This window comes from Dermochelys coriacea, chromosome 2, assembly GCF_009764565.3.
Source record: "Dermochelys coriacea isolate rDerCor1 chromosome 2, rDerCor1.pri.v4, whole genome shotgun sequence".
Classification (NCBI taxonomy): domain Eukaryota; kingdom Metazoa; phylum Chordata; order Testudines; family Dermochelyidae; genus Dermochelys; species Dermochelys coriacea.
The window spans coordinates 218,365,009-218,383,971 of record NC_050069.1 but is presented as its reverse complement, the minus strand read 5'-3'; the positions used below and the strand labels follow the sequence as shown (position 1 = coordinate 218,383,971).

Sequence of the window (18,963 nt, the reverse complement as noted above, 5' to 3'; positions counted from 1 at the left end):
CCGCAAATCAAATCAGAGATACTGATTTTAAATCACTGAAACATAATGACAGAATCTATTTGCTTTCCTTTGACTCTAAAGCCCTTCCATACTCACAGAAAACCACCTGCCTATAGAAGTTGTGCAGTGGCAGCTTTAGTTGGTTCAAGGAAAACTGTATTCAATTACGTATTCTGTGCACAGCTTTTAAATCTAGTACATAGGGTATAATTGTTTAATATATTACTTCCAGCAGTATGTAATCAGTCCACATGGAAGGTATGTGAGCAGGCAGAAATTCTGTTTCTTGTGGACCAGGGAAGGCCCATAAGAGAGCAGAACCACCCTGTTCTCCTACACTGAGAGCCAGGATGCAGCCTTCAGTAAACTACTGTCTTCCCAGCACGTAGGCACAATGGGAGACCTTTCCTAGCATGTTGGATATATGTATGCATCTGTCTCCAACCAACAAATGCATTACTTTATTGCAATCCACTTTTCTTTCGTAAGATCTTTCATAATTCAGCTCCTCACAAAATATTTAAAACTAAGCACAGAATATAGATCAGCCATTCAGATTACCTCTATCCAATTGACTAAAAAGATGTGATTCCCCAAAGTTAAACATCATGACTGATCCTCAGAACTGTGCTTTCAAAACAAGAGTTTAGTTAATTAGAACTCTGTTCTGCCACCGTTACTCACCTTAAGGAATACCTTATGCTACATATAATCCCACTGATTACAACTATCTGTGGAGCAAGATACTAGTCAGAGGGAGTACGGGTAACAGAATCAGGCTCTTGAGGATCACAGTAACACAGCAACAACAACAGAGGTTTGATGAATGAGCTGCATGCTGTTGTTAAGGTAGTGGAGTCTCTTATTCACATGTACGTGTGCTGCATGCACCTGCTTCTGCCTGCCTGGCCCTTCAGGTAATGTACATTCCTTTTAGCCACAGACCCACTAGTGGGCAACTGGAAGCTACATTTTGAGAGGGAGGGAATGAGAAGGCAGCATCCGGTGGAACTGTCCTTCCCATCCTATTACTTTGTGCATGGTTTTGTACTGCTTTGCTCCATGAAGCAAACCTGCAGTGCAGAGAGGGCAAATACCTGTTAAACATACTCCAGAACTCCCATTTTCTAACACAAGATGACAACACTGGAAAGAAGTATTCTAACATATGCATAGTGCTATGGTGGGGCCTAAACCTTATGACACTGAAAGCTGCATTGGCAATTTTCCAGAAGCCTCAAGTCTATTCCTAATGTGCATGGTCATCTGCATAAAGTGTATAACTTGTAGCAGAAAAATAAATATAAACAAACATAATTTGCATGTAATTGTATCTTTACTGGATAGTATTTAATAAAAGCAGGAGTTAGCAAGTCATCGCCACTTATTTGTAGCCTTTATCTTGAATCTTGAGGTCCTTACACAGCTCTTACTCAAACTACCCTTGAATTCATTGGGAGCTTGCATAAGTAAAGGCAGAGTAAAAGAAAGTGTCATTTGTAACTTTAAGGCACAGCCACACTTTGGGGGCCTTGTGGAGCCCCAGTAGGAGCACAGGGAAGCGTTCTGAAGAGTGCCTCCCAGAGCCTTTTGATGCACAAGGGCAGAGTACCCACTGCTACTTTCCTTCATAAGGTGCAGTATACTCCCTTCAGTGTACCAGTCGTCCTCTTCACTGGTACTTTGAACTATAAATTACTTCTTCCTCTTTAGGAATAAAGAGGAAACCATTCCTGGGCTTCCACAACAGCAAGGACTGCAACTGTGTCTGGCCATAAGGCTCTTTGAGCTCTCTCCCATTGGACACCTGTACAAAGACCAGACATGGTATGGCCCTGAGTAAAGACTTCAGCTTCTCTTCCATGAAGAATATCAAGTACAATATACATTAATATAAGACCTGTTGAAAATATTGGCCACTTCAGTCATTCATCTATAAGGTATCTAAAACAAGAAATGCTTCAGGGATATGCAACTAGTACAAATAACTCTCTCAATGCAACACAATTTTATGCCATCTTGTTTACTATCCTTCAGTGTAACATGAAGTATAAAGTTGTTATGAATGACCGTGTCTGCTACTCATTTAGGTTTATTGAAGTAGCTTGAGAGACAAAAAAAGTATTGGAATGGTGGGAGAGAATAATTATTTGGAAATGTTTCCTGTATTTTAAGATTCAAGAATGTGCATTACGCTGCATTATTCAGAATTTCTTTTTTAGATGACAGTAAATTAAGCAAACTTATCCCCACTGAACTTTGTGTTTATTTCCTTTGTAGCGATACTATAGCACAAAGCACATTACAATGATGCACAGTACAAATATATTGCTAATTCAATCACTCCAACTCAACTTAGTCAAATTTCTCCACACATGGAAGTAGAAAAAATTTCTAGGTAAAAACATTTTTTCTTTTCTGCTCCAAAATGCAAATTTGGGTTGACCAAAACATTTTGTAAATTTGCATCACTTCTGGTTAATTGTTTTTGACATTAAATTAAATCCATCCCCCCGCCTATTTTGATTCACCAGAAATTCCAAAAGATTTGGATTTTAGTTAAACCTGAATCTATTTTTCAAAACTGTCAGCAAATTGAAAAAAGCAGTTCTTTGCATAGCTCTGATTACCAATGTTCATCCCTAAAACACTGTTTTAGCTTAAAAAAATCATCAACAGTAATAGTTATTCACTGCAAGAAACTTGTCTGGGCTTGACCAGCTTCTCTGATACATCTCAAATAAATGTTGTGTGTAGAATGTACAGCGAATGGCACAACACATCTCTGTGGGTGACAAAGGGGCATTTCTCTTCAGCCATCATTTCCCCAGTAATTCCACCAAGTCCCTGTGCCTATCTGAAAGCCTATTTCAGTGCTGCCAAAGTCTCAGCAGAGAGAGAGAGAGAGAGACAGTTGAAAAACCATCTGATATAGCAAGTCTCAAAAAGTAAAAAGCAAACAAACAAAAAACAGGAAGAGATTTTTTGTTACTATTACCTTCTCATGCATGATGTGACCTCTGTTATATATATCACTTTTCATCCAGAGAGCTCCCAAACCACTTTGCTAGCTACATATCTAGAACTCATTTCAGCCAGAGGTGCTAGAGTATGATAAGGATTATTTATTTTCTTTACAACAAACTGCTGAGCTGTGGCAAGCCTGAACATTAGCATCTCAACCCCTTTAACTTCAGTGGCTTTCCTCCAGATTTGTACCAGTGTAAATGAGCTCAGCATCTGATCCCTTATTGTTTGACTTGAGATGATTTGAAAGAAGAAGTACTGAACGCAGAAGTTCACAGTCAAAAGATGTTTCCCCTCTTAGTGCTGCCATTTCATATTTTCTTTTCATGCATTTGTGGTAGAGGTTGTGAATGAGGGTGCTTAGTTCTTTCGTTTCCTGACAGTGGTGCTGAACATTGAGTCAATAATGCTTAATAATACAAGCTCTGCATGTTTTTCAGATATTTTGCTCAAATTTTGGGCACGTGAAAACAAGATAGAATATGTTTTGCTAAAAAGCTCTCACTTTCCCCCTGCCAAACCAGAAAATTAGGTTCAGGTTTGGAATGGCTTTCAAGTTTGGGCTGGGAGATTAAACAAAAACAAAAACCCCAAACAAAAACACACACACAAAAACACCATCATTCTCTGCTGAACTAGGAACCTCTCTCTTACTGTGTTCTAAAAGTCTAGAACTTCCCCTTTCTCCTAAAGTGGGATAAAAATCAAGCAAACTCAAAGTGCTTTTCTGTGCCCACTTATGGGCTACTAACTCAGTGTGTCTAGTGCTAAAGAATACTACCTACTAGCAAGTGCCTGGAAAATAATTAACTATTACCCCAGGAACCCTCTTCTGAGCTCTATACTGGCTAGACAAGTCCCTGGAGAACTTCATACAGTAAGGTAGAAGCTTATCAGCAGGAGGACTGTAGAGTAGCTACATTTTAAAAATTATCACCACAAAAGCACAGACTCACCTCTCTTGGTAAACAGTGGGCTAAATTCACCAAGGATGTGCACCAGCTCCTCCTCTGGCAGAGAATCCCAGCTGACCAGCGTGGCCTCAAAGTGGCCAACATGCGGTCAGAGCCAGAGTGATGCTGGGGATGAGGTAATTCATTGCATTCTCTGGGCAGCTTCTGCCAACAGGGCCAGAGTGTCACAAGAAGAGCATCTGTACATCCATGCCTCAGCAAGACCTCGCCATTTTTTCAGGACACTAGTTGCCCTACTTTCACAAAAGCAGAACAAATGAGCATTTTAAAAAAGCTACACTAATAAAATAGATGAAGGATAACATCAAGAGTTTCCTTCCCAGTTTTCTGTAATGTATGTGGCAAACTTTATTGCCAAACTGTAAAGTCTACTACTTCAGACTCTGATCCTGCCAACACTTAGGGCTTGTCCTCACTGCCAGGGAGATCGACGCTGCTGCAATCGATGCAGCGGGTGTTGATTTAGCGGGTCTAGTGAAGATCCACTAAAAGGACGGCAGAGTCCTCTCAGAGAAGACTAAAGTAAGTCAACCGGAGATCGTCTTCCATCTATGCAGTGCAGTGACGACACTGGGGTAAGTCGACCTAAGCTACGTCGACTCCAGCTATGTTATTCACATAGCTGGAGTAGCTTAATTTAGGTTGACTTACCCCAGTAGTGAAGACAAGCCCTTACACACCTATGTATGTCTATGAATGTAAGTAGTCCCTTTCAGTTCAATAGTTAGGTACACAGTTATATCAATTTTCCAGATGGGTAAAGAGAGGCAAGGAGAAGTTGAGTGATTTGCTTAAAGTACACAGCGAGTGACAGAACAACAGAATCTAGTAATCCTTAATTTCCCGTTCCCTGTCCTAACTGCTACACATGATACTCCTGCTCAAATGTAAATTTGTCATTTCTGAAATGAAGATAGAAGATTTCTGTACTTGACTTACAGGGATGTACCAACCCCAAAAGGCTAGAAGTTTGATTTAAACATCAAAAATTCAAATTCTTATCTTAAATTATACAAATATCCTGAATCAGCAAAACAGATCTGGAAATAGGGCTGCCAACCCTCCAAGATTGTTCTGGAGTCTCCAGGGATTAAAGATGAATCTTTAATTGAAGGTTATGTCATGTGATGAAAGCTCCAGGAATACGTCCAACCAAAATTGACAATCCTAGCTGGAAATAGCAAAGGAAAGTAGAAATTTTGGAAGACCAAAGAAATTCCCAGCACTTTAGGGCCAGGATGGGAAATAGAAGTGAAAGATATTTATTAGAACTTTTAAAAAAAATGGATAAAGGTTTGGGTTGAGTCTGTGCTACTAGTTTGTATTTCAGGTATGGTACTTGATATATAAGTATTTTGCCCTCTTATTTCTTTTATTATCTTAAACCTTATGAGTGAGAGCTCACAGGTACAGTAAAAGAAACTATTTCAGAGAGAAATATACTTTTTTATATATAGCCAACATAGTTCTCCAAGGGGACAGTGCCTCCTGGCACACTTTTGATTGAAATGTCAGGTAGAAGGCCTTAATTACCTACCTGTTATTTCAAAAGTGATTGATAGAAGTGGTGCAGCACTAGACTTCGACGTGCTCTGTGACTGACTTTCTGAAATAATAGGGAAACACCACTATGAGTACGTGAGAATGGAAGTTTTCAAAACAGCCTTACTGAGATAGCATTAGCTGTTTATGAATACAGAGCTACATTGTAAGAAGGGGTTTCCCACTGCAAGAGTTGGTGGGATTTTTCCCCTCCAGTTCTTGAATCATTGCCTGGTTTTAATCACACCATTTAATCATGCCAAATTGCTGTTTCTAAGTGTGCACAGAAGCTGCTCTAAAAAACAACACTTTTTAATCTGTCTCCAAAAATGGAAATGTCCCAAGAGCTTTTTAAGCTAAAACTCACTTCACCCCTAGTTTGAGTTCGTGAAAAAAGTGTTCTCATGTTTATGCATCCAAAGACTAGTTATATTTTAAACAGCCTTATGGGGCCTATAGAAATTACCTACTGATGGGCTCTGCATATTCCTGTCACATTCTGATAAGGACAGATTTCACACCAGCCTAAACCAGCAAGACTTCATAGTCAACCAAAATCCTGATCATCATTCTGAACAGTAAGCTGTTGCTGAATTTATTGTTGCCTCTCTTTAGCTGAGAGTTTGTCACTCTTTACTTCTAAGGCAGGGGCATCTAAACTTGGTCCCAGAGGAAATTTGCCAAGAGCCCGGAGCTGCAACTAATTGGTATTAAATGAAGCAGACTGAAGACACCCTTCCTCATAAATACGCAGGTGCAACCGATGGAGCATAGATATCTCAGCAAACAATGCTCCATCTTAATTCAAGCAGATGTATTAAAATTGATGCTGGGAATGGTAGTCTCCACAAACTGCAGTGCCCACATTAAAGATGCCCCCCACTAGAGAACTCTGTAGGTTGCAAGGTGACTTAACTATAAATGCTTAACTATGCATGCCCAAGTCAAGGATGTCCCTTTTCCTGGAGTGTGTGGCTGTATTTCTTTGTGGCAATGTAAATTTGTACCATAGAGCGGCATAAAAATAAATGTAATCAGAATTGTAGGCTAAATGCACTTAGTATAATATACTGTCTTGAAGGATTTCTAAATTATCAGTGGATAAGTCGTTTCTTTCAAGTAATTTTTGCTGCTGAGGAATAATGTATGTTAATGTAAATTACTCACTGAGGTTTTGTTCTTCAAAAATGCATATAATAATATAGTTGAACTCATCAGAAAAGTATTTTATGTTAACTATATAGAGCTAACAAATTTATTTGAGCGTAAGCTTTCGTGAGCTACAGCTCACTTCATCAGATGCATTCAGTGGAAATGCATCCTATGAATGCATCCGATGAAACGAGCTGTAGCTCATGAAAGCTTATACTCAAATAAATTTGTTAGTCTCTAAGGTGCCACAAGTACTCCTTTTCTTTTTGCAAATACAGACTAACACGGCTGCTACTCTGAAGACTATATAAAGCTAGGTGCTTATAAGACCCAATCACCACATCAACCATCCAACTCATTAACACTACACCTGTTAAGCATGGAATTTTTATTATTCACATTCCGCAGATGGAAACTTTTTCCATGAAGCCTATGGCAAAACCAGGAATTGAACCCAAATATTTCAAGTCCCATTTCAAACGCCTTAACCACAAGATCATCCTCCCGCTTTCATGGTGTCACTTGAATTGATATGTGGACAGAGTTGGCATCGGGCTTTGTTGCAAGGATAGGTTCCTGGGTTAGCGTTTTTGTTGTATGGTACGTGGTTGCTGGTGAGTATTTGCTTTAGGTTGGGGGGCTGTCTGTAAGCAAGGACTGGTCTGTCTCCAAAGTGACACCATCATAGGACCTAATCATAACAGCCATGCCATCAGGGGCTCGTTCACCTGCACATCTACCAATGTGATATATGCCATCATGTGCCAGCAATGCCCCACTGCCATGAACACTGGCCAAACTAGACTGTCTCTACGCAAAAGAATAAACGGACACAAATCTGACATCAGGAATCATAACATTCAAAAACCAGTAGGAGAACACTTCAAGCTCTCTAATCGCTCAGAGATGGACTTAAAGGTGGCAAGTTTGTAACAGAAAAGCTTCAAAAACAGACTCCAAGGAGAATCTGCTGAACTTGAATTAATATGCAAACTAAATACCATTAACTTAGGTTTGAACAGAGACTGGGAATGGCTTGGTCATTACACTAATTGAACCTATTTCCCCATGTTAAGTATCCTCACACCTTCATGTCAACTGTCCGAAATGGGCCATCTTGATTATCACTTCAAAAGTTTTTTTCCCCTGCTGATAATAGCTCCTCATAATTAATTAGTCTTTTATAGTTGGTATGGGTACTTCCACCTTTTCATGTTCTCTCTATGTATAAATACCTTCTTACTATATGTTCCATTCTATGCATCCGATGAAGTGGGCTGTAGCCCATGAAAGTTTATGCTCAAATAAATTTGTTAGTCTCTAAGGTGTCACAAGTACTCCTATTCTTTTAATGTGCAGAGATTCTCTTCATATAAACTTTTTGTTCCTTTTTCAATTTTGGGAGTACAAATCCACACAAGCATCAAGCTGAGTTACAGTTTTACACAAAAACAAGAACTCTACATGAAAGTCAGCCAAAACCATCACATTTTGTCTGGTTTCAAGTAAAAACCAAGTTTAGTGCTCTTTTTGAACCTGTAAAGTCACTTCACATATATATTTCCATGGTGACTTTACACATGCATTTACTTTTTTCTCTTTCTAGGTGTAACCTATACAAGCACAGAGAAGTTAAAATACTTGCACAAGGTCACAGAAAGTCTCTGGCGGAACCGGGACTAGAACCCAGAGTTCCTGACTCCCAGTCTTGTATGTTTCTTACCACAAAACCATCCTACAGTTTAGGAAGTCTTCAGGAAGTCTTATGAAAAAACAGTTCAGAGTAAGATACGGACATTTTCAGGATAAAGAATGAACCCATCCCTCCTGGAATTAAATATTTCCATTTAAATTAGATTTTAAAAAATAGATCACAGTAATCTATAATAAAATAAGATACTTGTGACAGAAGACAATGGAGGTCAAAAAGCTCCGGCATGCTGAAGTGTTCAGTTTTCACACTAATTCAATTGCAAGTGAATGAAATTTACCTTCTTTTTCCTTGAGGGTATTTAAATAGGAGAGGAGATTTTCATTAGCTTGCACACAGTACACCTCACGGGTTTGAATTCCACCTCCACACAGAGCTGTCTGATTCCCTCGTCTTTTGTCCTGTTGGCTAAGTAAAGGGTCAACACGACATTCTGTCCACTCTGTGGTTCTCCAGCCATATCTGAATCAAAGTAATTGCAAATTGGGTGAATTAGTTCTTTAAAATATGTAAAGCCACACAAGGTAATATTTGATTATACAAGGCAAAGTGCCCTAATATTTCTGATTCATTATCTAGAAGGATTGGCTCCCCTTTATTTTACAGGTATGCATGAGGTTTGGTAGTCTACACTGATTGAACTATTTTCCTCATTATTTCATTTTTGAAAAGGTTATATTTAGGAAGATCTTTATTTAATTTTAATCGGTGGAATTTATTATTTTACTGCAAGGAAGAAGAATAATGTTGCATGGAAAGAAATTGAGTTTTATGCTCAAATCTGCCAATCCCCAGGTTTGTGACTCTTAGCACTTGTTTAGAACTAGACAGCTAGAATAAAGTAACAGAACAAAAATCAGAGAAATGTGTACACTGAGAAACATAAGCCCCGAAAGAAAAAAAAAGGAAAAGCCTCCAATTTACCTTTGATAAGAAGCATGAATATTCCTCCTGCATATCAAGGCAAAACTATAACTGTACTTTTTTTTCCCAAAGAATTATTTCAGTGAGTTCTTTTTTCACCATCAAGAGTAAGATGGCTTCTCTGCGGTGCTCAAGCCCCCCTGCTGAATACTGACAAACGAAGAGAAGCTGTGAGTTTTCTCATCAGCGAGTGCATAAGAAAGAAGGTCTGTGACTCCAACTTAAAACCCCAGTCAGACTTATGAATTGAAAGACATGTCACAGTATTCTCTGACCAACAAGTACTTTAAGGAGATATGAAGGGAATCGTTTCCTGATGCTGCTGAAGATGGAGAATGATACTTCTCCTCTTCAAAGAAAATGACGTTCCATAGTCAAAACGTACAGATGCAAAATGGCATAACAGCAAATGTTATTTCCCCAACAGCTCTTTTCAAGAAGATAAAGAAAAAGCACAGTTGTGACTATTAATATTAATCTCAATTAGATGCTAATGATGAAAGCAATCTCCTGAATCTGATGTGCTTGCTTGCTGTCAAACTTCCTACACTCTAAACAGAACTAAATTTATTTACTACCACTTTTATCCTCTTCCCCTTTTAGAGCTCAGTCTTGCCTTCTTTAATCAGCCTAAACTCCCAATGAAGTCAGATAGGAGTTTGGCTACTCAAGGAATACATACCAGCTTCTTACTGTGTAAGTTACTTGGTATGTGATTGTGTGCCCTGTACTTCAAACAATAATGGATTCTAGAAGAAAGGATCTGTGGGAAAAATAACCACTGAATCAATAAATTGGTTTTACTATGCCTTTAAAACTGGTTCAAAGTAGTGCACATAAGTGTATCACTGTGTCCACACATGTTCACATTTTAAAAGTCAGCATTTACAAAGTCAAGTGAGTTATTTTTCTATATTTAGAGTAGGAAGTAACTTCAGTACAACTGCAACTAAATGCAAATGTTAGCTTTAGTGGGATCGCTGAATATGCACACATATCAACCAAACCCTAGTATTTTCTTTTAAATTTATTTGTACTATCAATCAAATCATTATCAATATCTTGCCCTCTCCCACTGGAAGTAGAGTATTCATTTTGATGGGGTGAGTTACACATTAACACTTACGTAACACACGGTGCCACACCATCTCCTTGAGAGCTACATTGCTCTGTTTCTTCTAGTTCTGGGCATTCACTTTCACTGCCAATAGGAAACTGCTTAATGGTCCGTGTTCTTGTACGATTTCCTTTAGGGGATGTCATATCAAAACATGTTTTGGAACAGGGGCTCCACTCAGACCACTCCGACACCTGGCACTCCTTAGTGATCACACAGGACTGGAAGGTAATTGGCAATTTGTCTTGTTGGCAAAAGCTGTAAAAGAGCAGCAAGTTTTTAATTACCTGTGTTCTCAAGCAGTTATGAATCCCTATACGAATATGCTATTCCCTGAACTGAACAATGAACACACTTAAGAAGCACTTATTTCTGCTGAGAACTGCGGATTATTTTGAGGACATGTTAGGCCACATCTTGTAAGTCCTCATTCACACAAAGCTTCCTTTGACTTTACTTGTCTAAATAAGAATTGGATGAGTAAGATTTTGTGGATATGGCCAGTCAAATACCATATAGCACATTGCTTTTCAGGGAGAGAAAAAGCAATAATGTTTTAAAGAAATATTGGGGTCAAATGTTAAATATAAATTTTTACCTACCTACCTGTCTTCACTGTATGATAATACAATAAATGAAAACAAATCACAGTTTGCATGACTTTTTTGTTTAGTTTTTAGTTCCACATTGGTTTGTTTGGCATTTTTGAAAAAAGGAATTACCAACATCAGAGATGCTCACAATGTGAAAATGGCTGGTCAGACAGTGTTGGCTCCTCCTCAGTGGCAGCTGATCAATTACTTTAAAAGATAGCTACAAATACATTAAATACATTTCCATGTAAGCAATTGATATAGTTGCAACAGAGATGTAATATAATCTGTAGGAGTCTGAAGGGAGTTGTGGTGGCTGTATCAAGATATAGCCCACACTATGAAATGGTGCATAAATGTAGCCTCTAATTCCCCTTTCCTAAGGCAATCTATCTGCTTCAACTCTGTCTGAGGTTGGCTTCACTCACAATGTTATATAGACTTTCAGGGAGACTTATGTTCCTAAGTGCCTACATAGCTTTGGAAAGGGGACTTTTGTACTTTTGAAAAAAATTATTCTACAGAGAAAAGTTAACCCGTTTGCTTTATAGTTTGATTCACAATAAGAAAAAAAAAATCAACAGCAAAAATCAAGTAAAACAGCATCTTGACTAGACTGGTCATAATACCAATTCTTTAATCAAAGTTATAATAATTTATATTCATCATACTTATTCTAATACAGGCTACTCAGTTTTGAATTAACTGTAACCAGTCAGGAAAAAGATCTACAGTGACATGTAGATAGTTCAGTGTAACACTCTGCTCAGTGTATAGCAACAGTCAAAAAAGCAAACAAATGTTTTGATGTATTTAGAATGGTATAGAAAATAATACTGAAAATATTATAATGTCATTACACAAATCAATGGCATACCCTTCCCAGGAATACTATATTCATTGATTTTATTTAACACAAGCTATAGCAGAAAAAGAAGGGGGTCTCAACTGAGGCCCAGATCTTAGCATGATTTTTAAAAGGATTCAACATTTATGATGGCTATGTTAGGAATGAACACATTTTATATGAATGTGCTTCTGCTTCAGCATAGAAGACAACTACTAACTTATGGGGGAATATGAAAAACTTCCCTTGGGGAAAGATTATTCTATAATGGACCATTACGAGATTTTTTGCACATTCCTTTGAAGTATCAGGCACTGAGCACTGGTCAGATTGGGTATGGCAATTTCTGTGTTCCTAACAGCAGGTAAATATGTATTGATTCTGCATGGAAACACTTTTTAATGACTGTGAACAAGAGCCATATTCCATGTGGAGTCTTTTATGTACAGTGTTTGTGGATCCTTCTGGATGAAAGGTGCTAGACTACCAATCTCCTCCTGAGTTCCCTATGGATATTAATGGCACTTTTCTTTCAAATAATATTCAAGTGGAAAGTATGCATAAAGAGCAGACAATCAAATATACTCTTCAGCCATGTTTGATCCTAGGGGAATTTAATTACGGGCCTACCTTGTCATAGTTTCATGCACAGAATTGCTGTTTAACTACACAGCAGCTTTAGTGTGGATCAGTGGCAGATTATCACCTAATAATGTGTGAGAACAAAATATAGACCTAAATCATATGGCTAGGATTCAGTGTTGCATCTCCATAAGGGCAAGTAGGACAAAGATGGATTTAAGTTACCTTTTAACCTAATTATTATGGGCTTCTCCAGGAGATGGTGTAGCCTATAATAATCAGGTATAGCTGGCGTAGCTCCTGGAGTAGGGTAGAGCAGCCAGAAATTGTTCTACTTTATGAATCCTCTCTTCATTTCACCCACTCAAGCTGCCTATGGGCTGGTCTGCAGTCCAGGACACCCAAGAATCTCTGGAGTAGCATAGGCTATGAGTATTCCTCTCCTGTCCCCTTCCTGCCAATGGCACACCCTCTAAACCAGGCTTGCAAGGGGGGTCTGCGTAGTTCTAGTTTCAGTGCTCTATGAAGTACCTGAGGAGGGCAGTTCTACCCCACCAGGCTTTGGAGCTTTCACAGCACCTGTACACTGCTACAGGAGCCCTACAGGGGCTGTAGCAGAGTCCAGAATCCTACCCTATGAACTTATCATTTCAAGTAGGACACTGGTCAGAGTTACAAATGAAAGAGAAAAAAATGTGAGAAAAGTATAAATATATTAAGGATGAACTGTGAGGCTAAAGTGAAAACTGAGCTGAGCCCAGACATACATCCTGAATGCATATACTAAGCAGGTAGTTGGGAGCATTTAACATCAGCAAAGGAGCATTTTTCAGAAGGTATTTCTCTACTTTGTAAAATCATCTGGCATTTCTTAGTTCACCAAAGACCTCCATAGAATGCATCATCCCATGACATAGAATCATAGAATCATAGAATCATAGAATATCAGGGTTGGAAGGGACCCCAGAAGGTCATCTAGTCCAACCCCCTGCTCAAAGCAGGACCAAGTCCCAGTTAAATCATCCCAGCCAGGGCTTTGTCAAGCCTGACCTTAAAAACCTCTAAGGAAGGAGATTCTACCACCTCCCTAGGTAACGCATTCCAGTGTTTCACCACCCTCTTAGTGAAAAAGTTTTTCCTAATATCCAATCTAAACCTCCCCCATTGCAACTTGAGACCATTACTCCTCGTTCTGTCATCTGCTACCATTGAGAACAGTCTAGAGCCATCCTCTTTGAAACCCCCTTTCAGGTAGTTGAAAGCAGCTATCAAATCCCCCCTCATTCTTCTCTTCTGCAGACTAAACAATCCCAGCTCCCTCAGCCTCTCCTCATAAGTCATGTGCTCTAGACCCCTAATCATTTTCGTTGCCCTTCGTTGTACTCTTTCCAATTTATCCACATCCTTCCTGTAGTGTGGGGCCCAAAACTGGACACAGTACTCCAGATGAGGCCTCACCAGTGTCGAATAGAGGGGAACGATCACGTCCTGAAAACAGGTGCTTGTAAACACACCAAGTGTCTTACTAAAATCAAGTAAAAAGAAAAGGAGTACTTGTGGCACCTTAGAGACTAACAAATTTATTTAATCATAAGCTTATGCTCAAATAAATTTGTTAGTCTCTAAGGTGCCACAAGTACTCCTTTTCTTTTTGCGAATACAGACTAACAGGGCTGCTTCTCTAAAATCAAGTAGTTTGGTTCATCTTTTGTTCTTCCATATTAATAGGCCAGATCCTGATACTGACCTTCATTCAAAGCTTTCATAATGTTGGAAATTCTGCACATGAGAGTGTGGCAGTAGATGGCCCTTAACTAACTTCCCCTTTGACTACAAGGTGAATGAACAGCAAGCTTCACACACATGCAGTTGAATGTTTACAATAATTTTCTCTCTGGGAAAGTAACTGTCCCTTTCTAAATAACTGAATATTACAATCCTTAGATTTGTCTTTTCTATTGTTTCATTACATTTTTATAGCTTGGCTCCAGCTGTCAGGTTGTGTGAAATGTTTCCTCTTATGGTGATGCCAACATCAGTATCTGAACTGATTAGCAGAGGAAGCCTAAATATACCCACAATGCAATGGCAGAATAAATAGCCTGAGCCTCTTCTGGGACTTTCAATTGGCTTTGCAGATGAGCACCAACCTTTCCAAAATGTGAACATTTGCTTTACAGAAACAATGTGGATAAGGTAATATCTTTTACTGGACATATTTTTGTTGGTGAAACAGACAAGTTTTCGAGCTTACACAGAGCTGTTCTTCAGGTCACCTGAAAAGAGCTCTGTGTAAGTGTTAAAGCTTAGAAGTTGGTCCAATAAAAGATATTAGCTCACCACCTTGTCTCTCTAATATCCCAGGATCAAAATGGCTACAACAACACTGCATACACCATTTGCTTTAGTTTGTTAACTTGTAATGCATATAACTGACTTTAGAGACTAACAAATTTATTTGAGCATAAGCTTTTTGAGCTACAGCTTTTCTTTTAGTGAATACAGACTAACACGGCTGCTACTCTGATAACTGACTTTGACATCTAGCCGAAAAACTGCTCAAAATGCAGCTGTCAAATCCTATATACTTCAAAATGGGAAGGAAGAATATTGTGCACTAACCCAATATTTTATTTATGTATATATGACTACTTTTATATTAAACACATATTAAAATTAGAGCTGAGAAAACTTCAGAATTTCCATCCCATCTGACGTTTCAACATACGTTTTTGTCTCAAACCAGGACAAAAAGTTGCATTTTTGAATTATTTTGTAAAATTTCAAATTCTGAAAAGTTTCACATTGGAAATGTCAAACATTTTATTTCAACATTTTCAACTGAAACAAAACTTTTTCTCAAAAAGAAAAGGAGTACTTCTGGTACCTTAGAGAATAACAAAATTTATTAGAGTGAGCTGTAGCTCACGAAAGCTTATGCTCTAATAAATTTGTTAGTCTCTAAGGTGCCACAAGTACTCCTTTTCTTTTTGCGAATACAGACTAACACGGCTGCTACTCTGAAAACTTTTTCTAACATTCCCAAAATCAAAATGTTTCATTTTATTTTGTTGAAATGACCCAATACACACAGTTTCAAGTCATTTCAATATTAAGCCATGTTCTTCCACTTCAGCATATTGTCTCATGGAAGTTGTAGATCAGTAGCTTCATGCCTCAATTCTTCCCAATAGGCCAGGCACCATGGGCCAGACAACTACTCACCACAAAGCATATTGCATTATGGGAAATGTAGTCTCTCAGGGAGCTCAGCAGAACGGACCCCACTTGGGGACCTGAACCACAACTCCTACAAGGCAATGCGCTGATAGGGAAATGCAATTTAATGTTTTACTGACCTGATTTAAAGCAAATTTTTTTGGTCAATTCAACAATACAAAATATTCTCATTTGGGTTGAACTGATGTGAAATTAAATATTTCATACACATTTACCTGATGGAAAAACAATTTTTTAGATTTTCCATCAGAAAAAAATTGATTGAGCAGAAACTGGATTTTATCCTGGAAAATCTTTCAGACAATCTTTCAGAAAATTCCCAACCAGCTCAATTTAAATTTAAGCACTTGTTTAGGACAAAGAACTGAATCCAATGAAGAATCCATTTCCACAAGATTTCATTGAGATCCATTATATTAAAATCTGTTGATAGATCTAAGAGAATGGACATTGTACCTTGTCCACTTCTAAGAGAAGATCAAACGCTATTGAGACAAATTTCCTCATATTCAAAATATGACCCCAGACTGACGCAGATGAAAATACAGCTGAAGATGGCTCAACTGTACTTGTATCATGTTACTATTCCTATTATTCATTTGTGATTTTTTTTAATAGGTAAAAGAAAGAGCATGAATAACAGGGCTAAATGACAAGCAAGTGGTTAAGAATATAAAATGAATCTATTTTTATAATAACTGTAAAACGGATTAGTCCTTTTTTTTATTGGCCACAATACAAGCATCGTCAAAATAATACTGTAAGCCAACTGACAATACTGAGAGCTTTGTACTGGCTGCTAATATTATTTAGCTAGATTTAAGAATTAAAAGCAAGCTGACTTACTAACCCATTCTGTTATTTATTTACATCCTAACGCCCTTCCCTATTTAAAATTTACACTACTTACATCTAACTATTGACAAATAATTGCTAGCATCATAAATCATGGACAGGAAATCTTTTTACTGTCAAATAAGCCTTTTGCAAGCCGCTGGAGCCTATAACAATTAGTAAAAGAAGTAGGATAAAAGCAAATTAACTGGAGTATCTTGTCTCAACATTTGCTTTTCTTTGAGCAAATTAGATAGACTATTAGAGTTAATTGCAAACTGTCATTATCAAGAGTTTTCTTTCATTTTGCAAGCACAGGAAAAGACATATTGGATTTCAAGAACTATAAGTAGTGGTGAGCTGGAGCCGGTTCGCACCGGTTTGCTGGAACTGGTTGTTAAATTTAGAAGCCCTTTTAGAACCAGTTGTCCCTCTCTAAAAGGGTTTCTAAATTTAACAACTGGCCAAAAGTGGTGCCTTAGGCTCCAACTCCGTGGGTGCTCCGGACCTGGAGCACCCACGGGGAAAATTTGGTGGGTGCAGCTCCCCGCCCAGCCCCAGCTCACCTCCGCTCTGCTTTTCTACCCTGCCTCCCCCGCCCCCGGTTTCCCGCGAATTAGCTGTTCACACGGAAAGCCTGGGAGGGCTGAGAAGCAAGCGGCGGCTTCGCGCTTAGGCCCAGGGAGGCGGAGGCGAGCTAGAGGGACTCCCTAGGAGCCAGAGGGACCTGCCGAATGCTTCCGGGGAGCTGCCCCATGACTGGTCCCTCTGGCACTTAGAGGCGAGGTGGGCGCCCACTACAGTGGCCCACAAGACCCTCCTGGTTCTGGGGACAGTCAGGGAAGGGAATGGGGCGGGGGCCTGGGCATCAAGGAACGCGGGGATTGGATGGGGCAAGAGTCCCGGAGGGTGGGGGTGGGCCACGACCCCCTTGTGGGGTGAAGAGGGAACTGGTTGTTAAGATTTTGGCAGTTGATCACTGCCTATAAGTCTCAGCACTGCATTCTGACTGAAGGTGGAACTAATGGAGCAACATATTTAAATTTCCAAGATCATGTATTTCTTTAAATAAGGCTCAGCCCAAAACACGATTGTGATTGTGACTGAGCTCTAGTCCCTCTGGAGTTAGAGTTGAAACCAGATTGTAATCTTGTTTTTCAGCTTTCCACCTTCCATACACAAACATCCCAAATTAACTGAAAACAAAGTAATTACAGTAACTCCTCACTTAACATTGTAATTATGTTCCTGTAAAAAGCTACTTTAAGTGAAACGATGTTAAGCAAATCCAATTTTCCCATAAGAATTACTGTAAATGGGGGGGGGGGGTTAGCTTCCAGGGAATGCCTTACTGCTAAATGATGAACTAGCACTTGGCTGAGCCCTCAAGGGTTAACAGATTGTTATTAATGTTGCATCACACTCTACAAGGCAGCATGAATGGAAGGAGGGGAGACAGCATGGCAGAGAGAGACAGACACACACTGTGTGTGTGTGTGTGTGTGTGTGTGTGTGTGTGTGTGTGTGTGTGTGTGTGTGTGTGTGTGTGTGTGTGTGTGTGTGTGTGTGTGTGTGTGTGTGAGAGACAGAGAGAGAGAGAGAGAGAGAGAGAGAGATGTACATTGCCCCTTTAAGTATGCTGACTCCACTCCAAGTACACTACCTTTTTAAGTTGATCAGCAAGTTGAGACAGCAGCTTCTCCCAACAAGCTCCCTCCATCCTGAGCCCTATCCACTCACCAAGTATCTTTGAAGCATAATGTCTCCTGATGCTTACTGTGGATTACTTACCCTGAATTAAAGCTATTGTGGGGGGGGAGGGGCGATTAAGCTAAAACAGAGATACACTTGTGTACACTTACACAAATGAATAGCTTGATGGGGCTCTCATGTTGCTTACTGACCTATTTGAAGTACAGCAGAAAAAGATTGGTCGTACAATTATGGGACTTTACATCTTCTACTGGGGTTTTCTTCACACTGTCCTGGGCCCAACACCAATAACCAGTGGGAATAGGAAGGAAGAATAAAGAAATGGCTTTGCAGTAGCCTAGCCAGTTCTACTGAAACTGGAACTAGAACATTAGAACTGGCCAGGATATTGGGGCTGCCTTTCAAAACTGTATTTTTGTTCTGTGTTGGTACATTACCTAGCACACTGGGGTCCTGGCCCATGTGTGGAGGTCCTAGGCAAAACAATAATACATATACATTAATTAATTAATAATAATAAACCTAGGACGGTTCCTGCACAATTAGGACATCTGGCCAATATAGAAAGCAAAACTAACAGAAATGTGAGCTTCACACCAGGACATCTTCTAACATATTCTGAGACATCATTCTACAAATTAAACATTTAATCCTGGATTACTTCAACTGCCTTTTATGTTTAAATACAGGAAGCAATGACATGGGGT

General features: G+C 39.2%; 1 protein-coding gene across 4 annotated transcripts in view; it reads right to left on the bottom strand.

Moving 5' to 3' along the window:
- Window positions 1-18,963, bottom strand: part of THSD7A (thrombospondin type 1 domain containing 7A) — a 437,038-nt gene that overhangs the window by 170,416 nt on the left and 247,659 nt on the right. For 3 of the 4 annotated variants that reach the window (XM_038392700.2, XM_038392699.2, XM_043509245.1), the window contains 3 exons: window positions 10,457-10,705; window positions 8,687-8,868; window positions 5,539-5,607 (listed from right to left, as the gene is read on the bottom strand). In XM_038392700.2, coding sequence (XP_038248628.1) covers window positions 5,539-5,607; window positions 8,687-8,868; window positions 10,457-10,705 — 500 coding nt within the window. The remainder of the gene's footprint in view (window positions 1-5,538; window positions 5,608-8,686; window positions 8,869-10,456; window positions 10,706-18,963) is intronic. The other variant, XM_038392701.2, reaches the window with a different exon arrangement.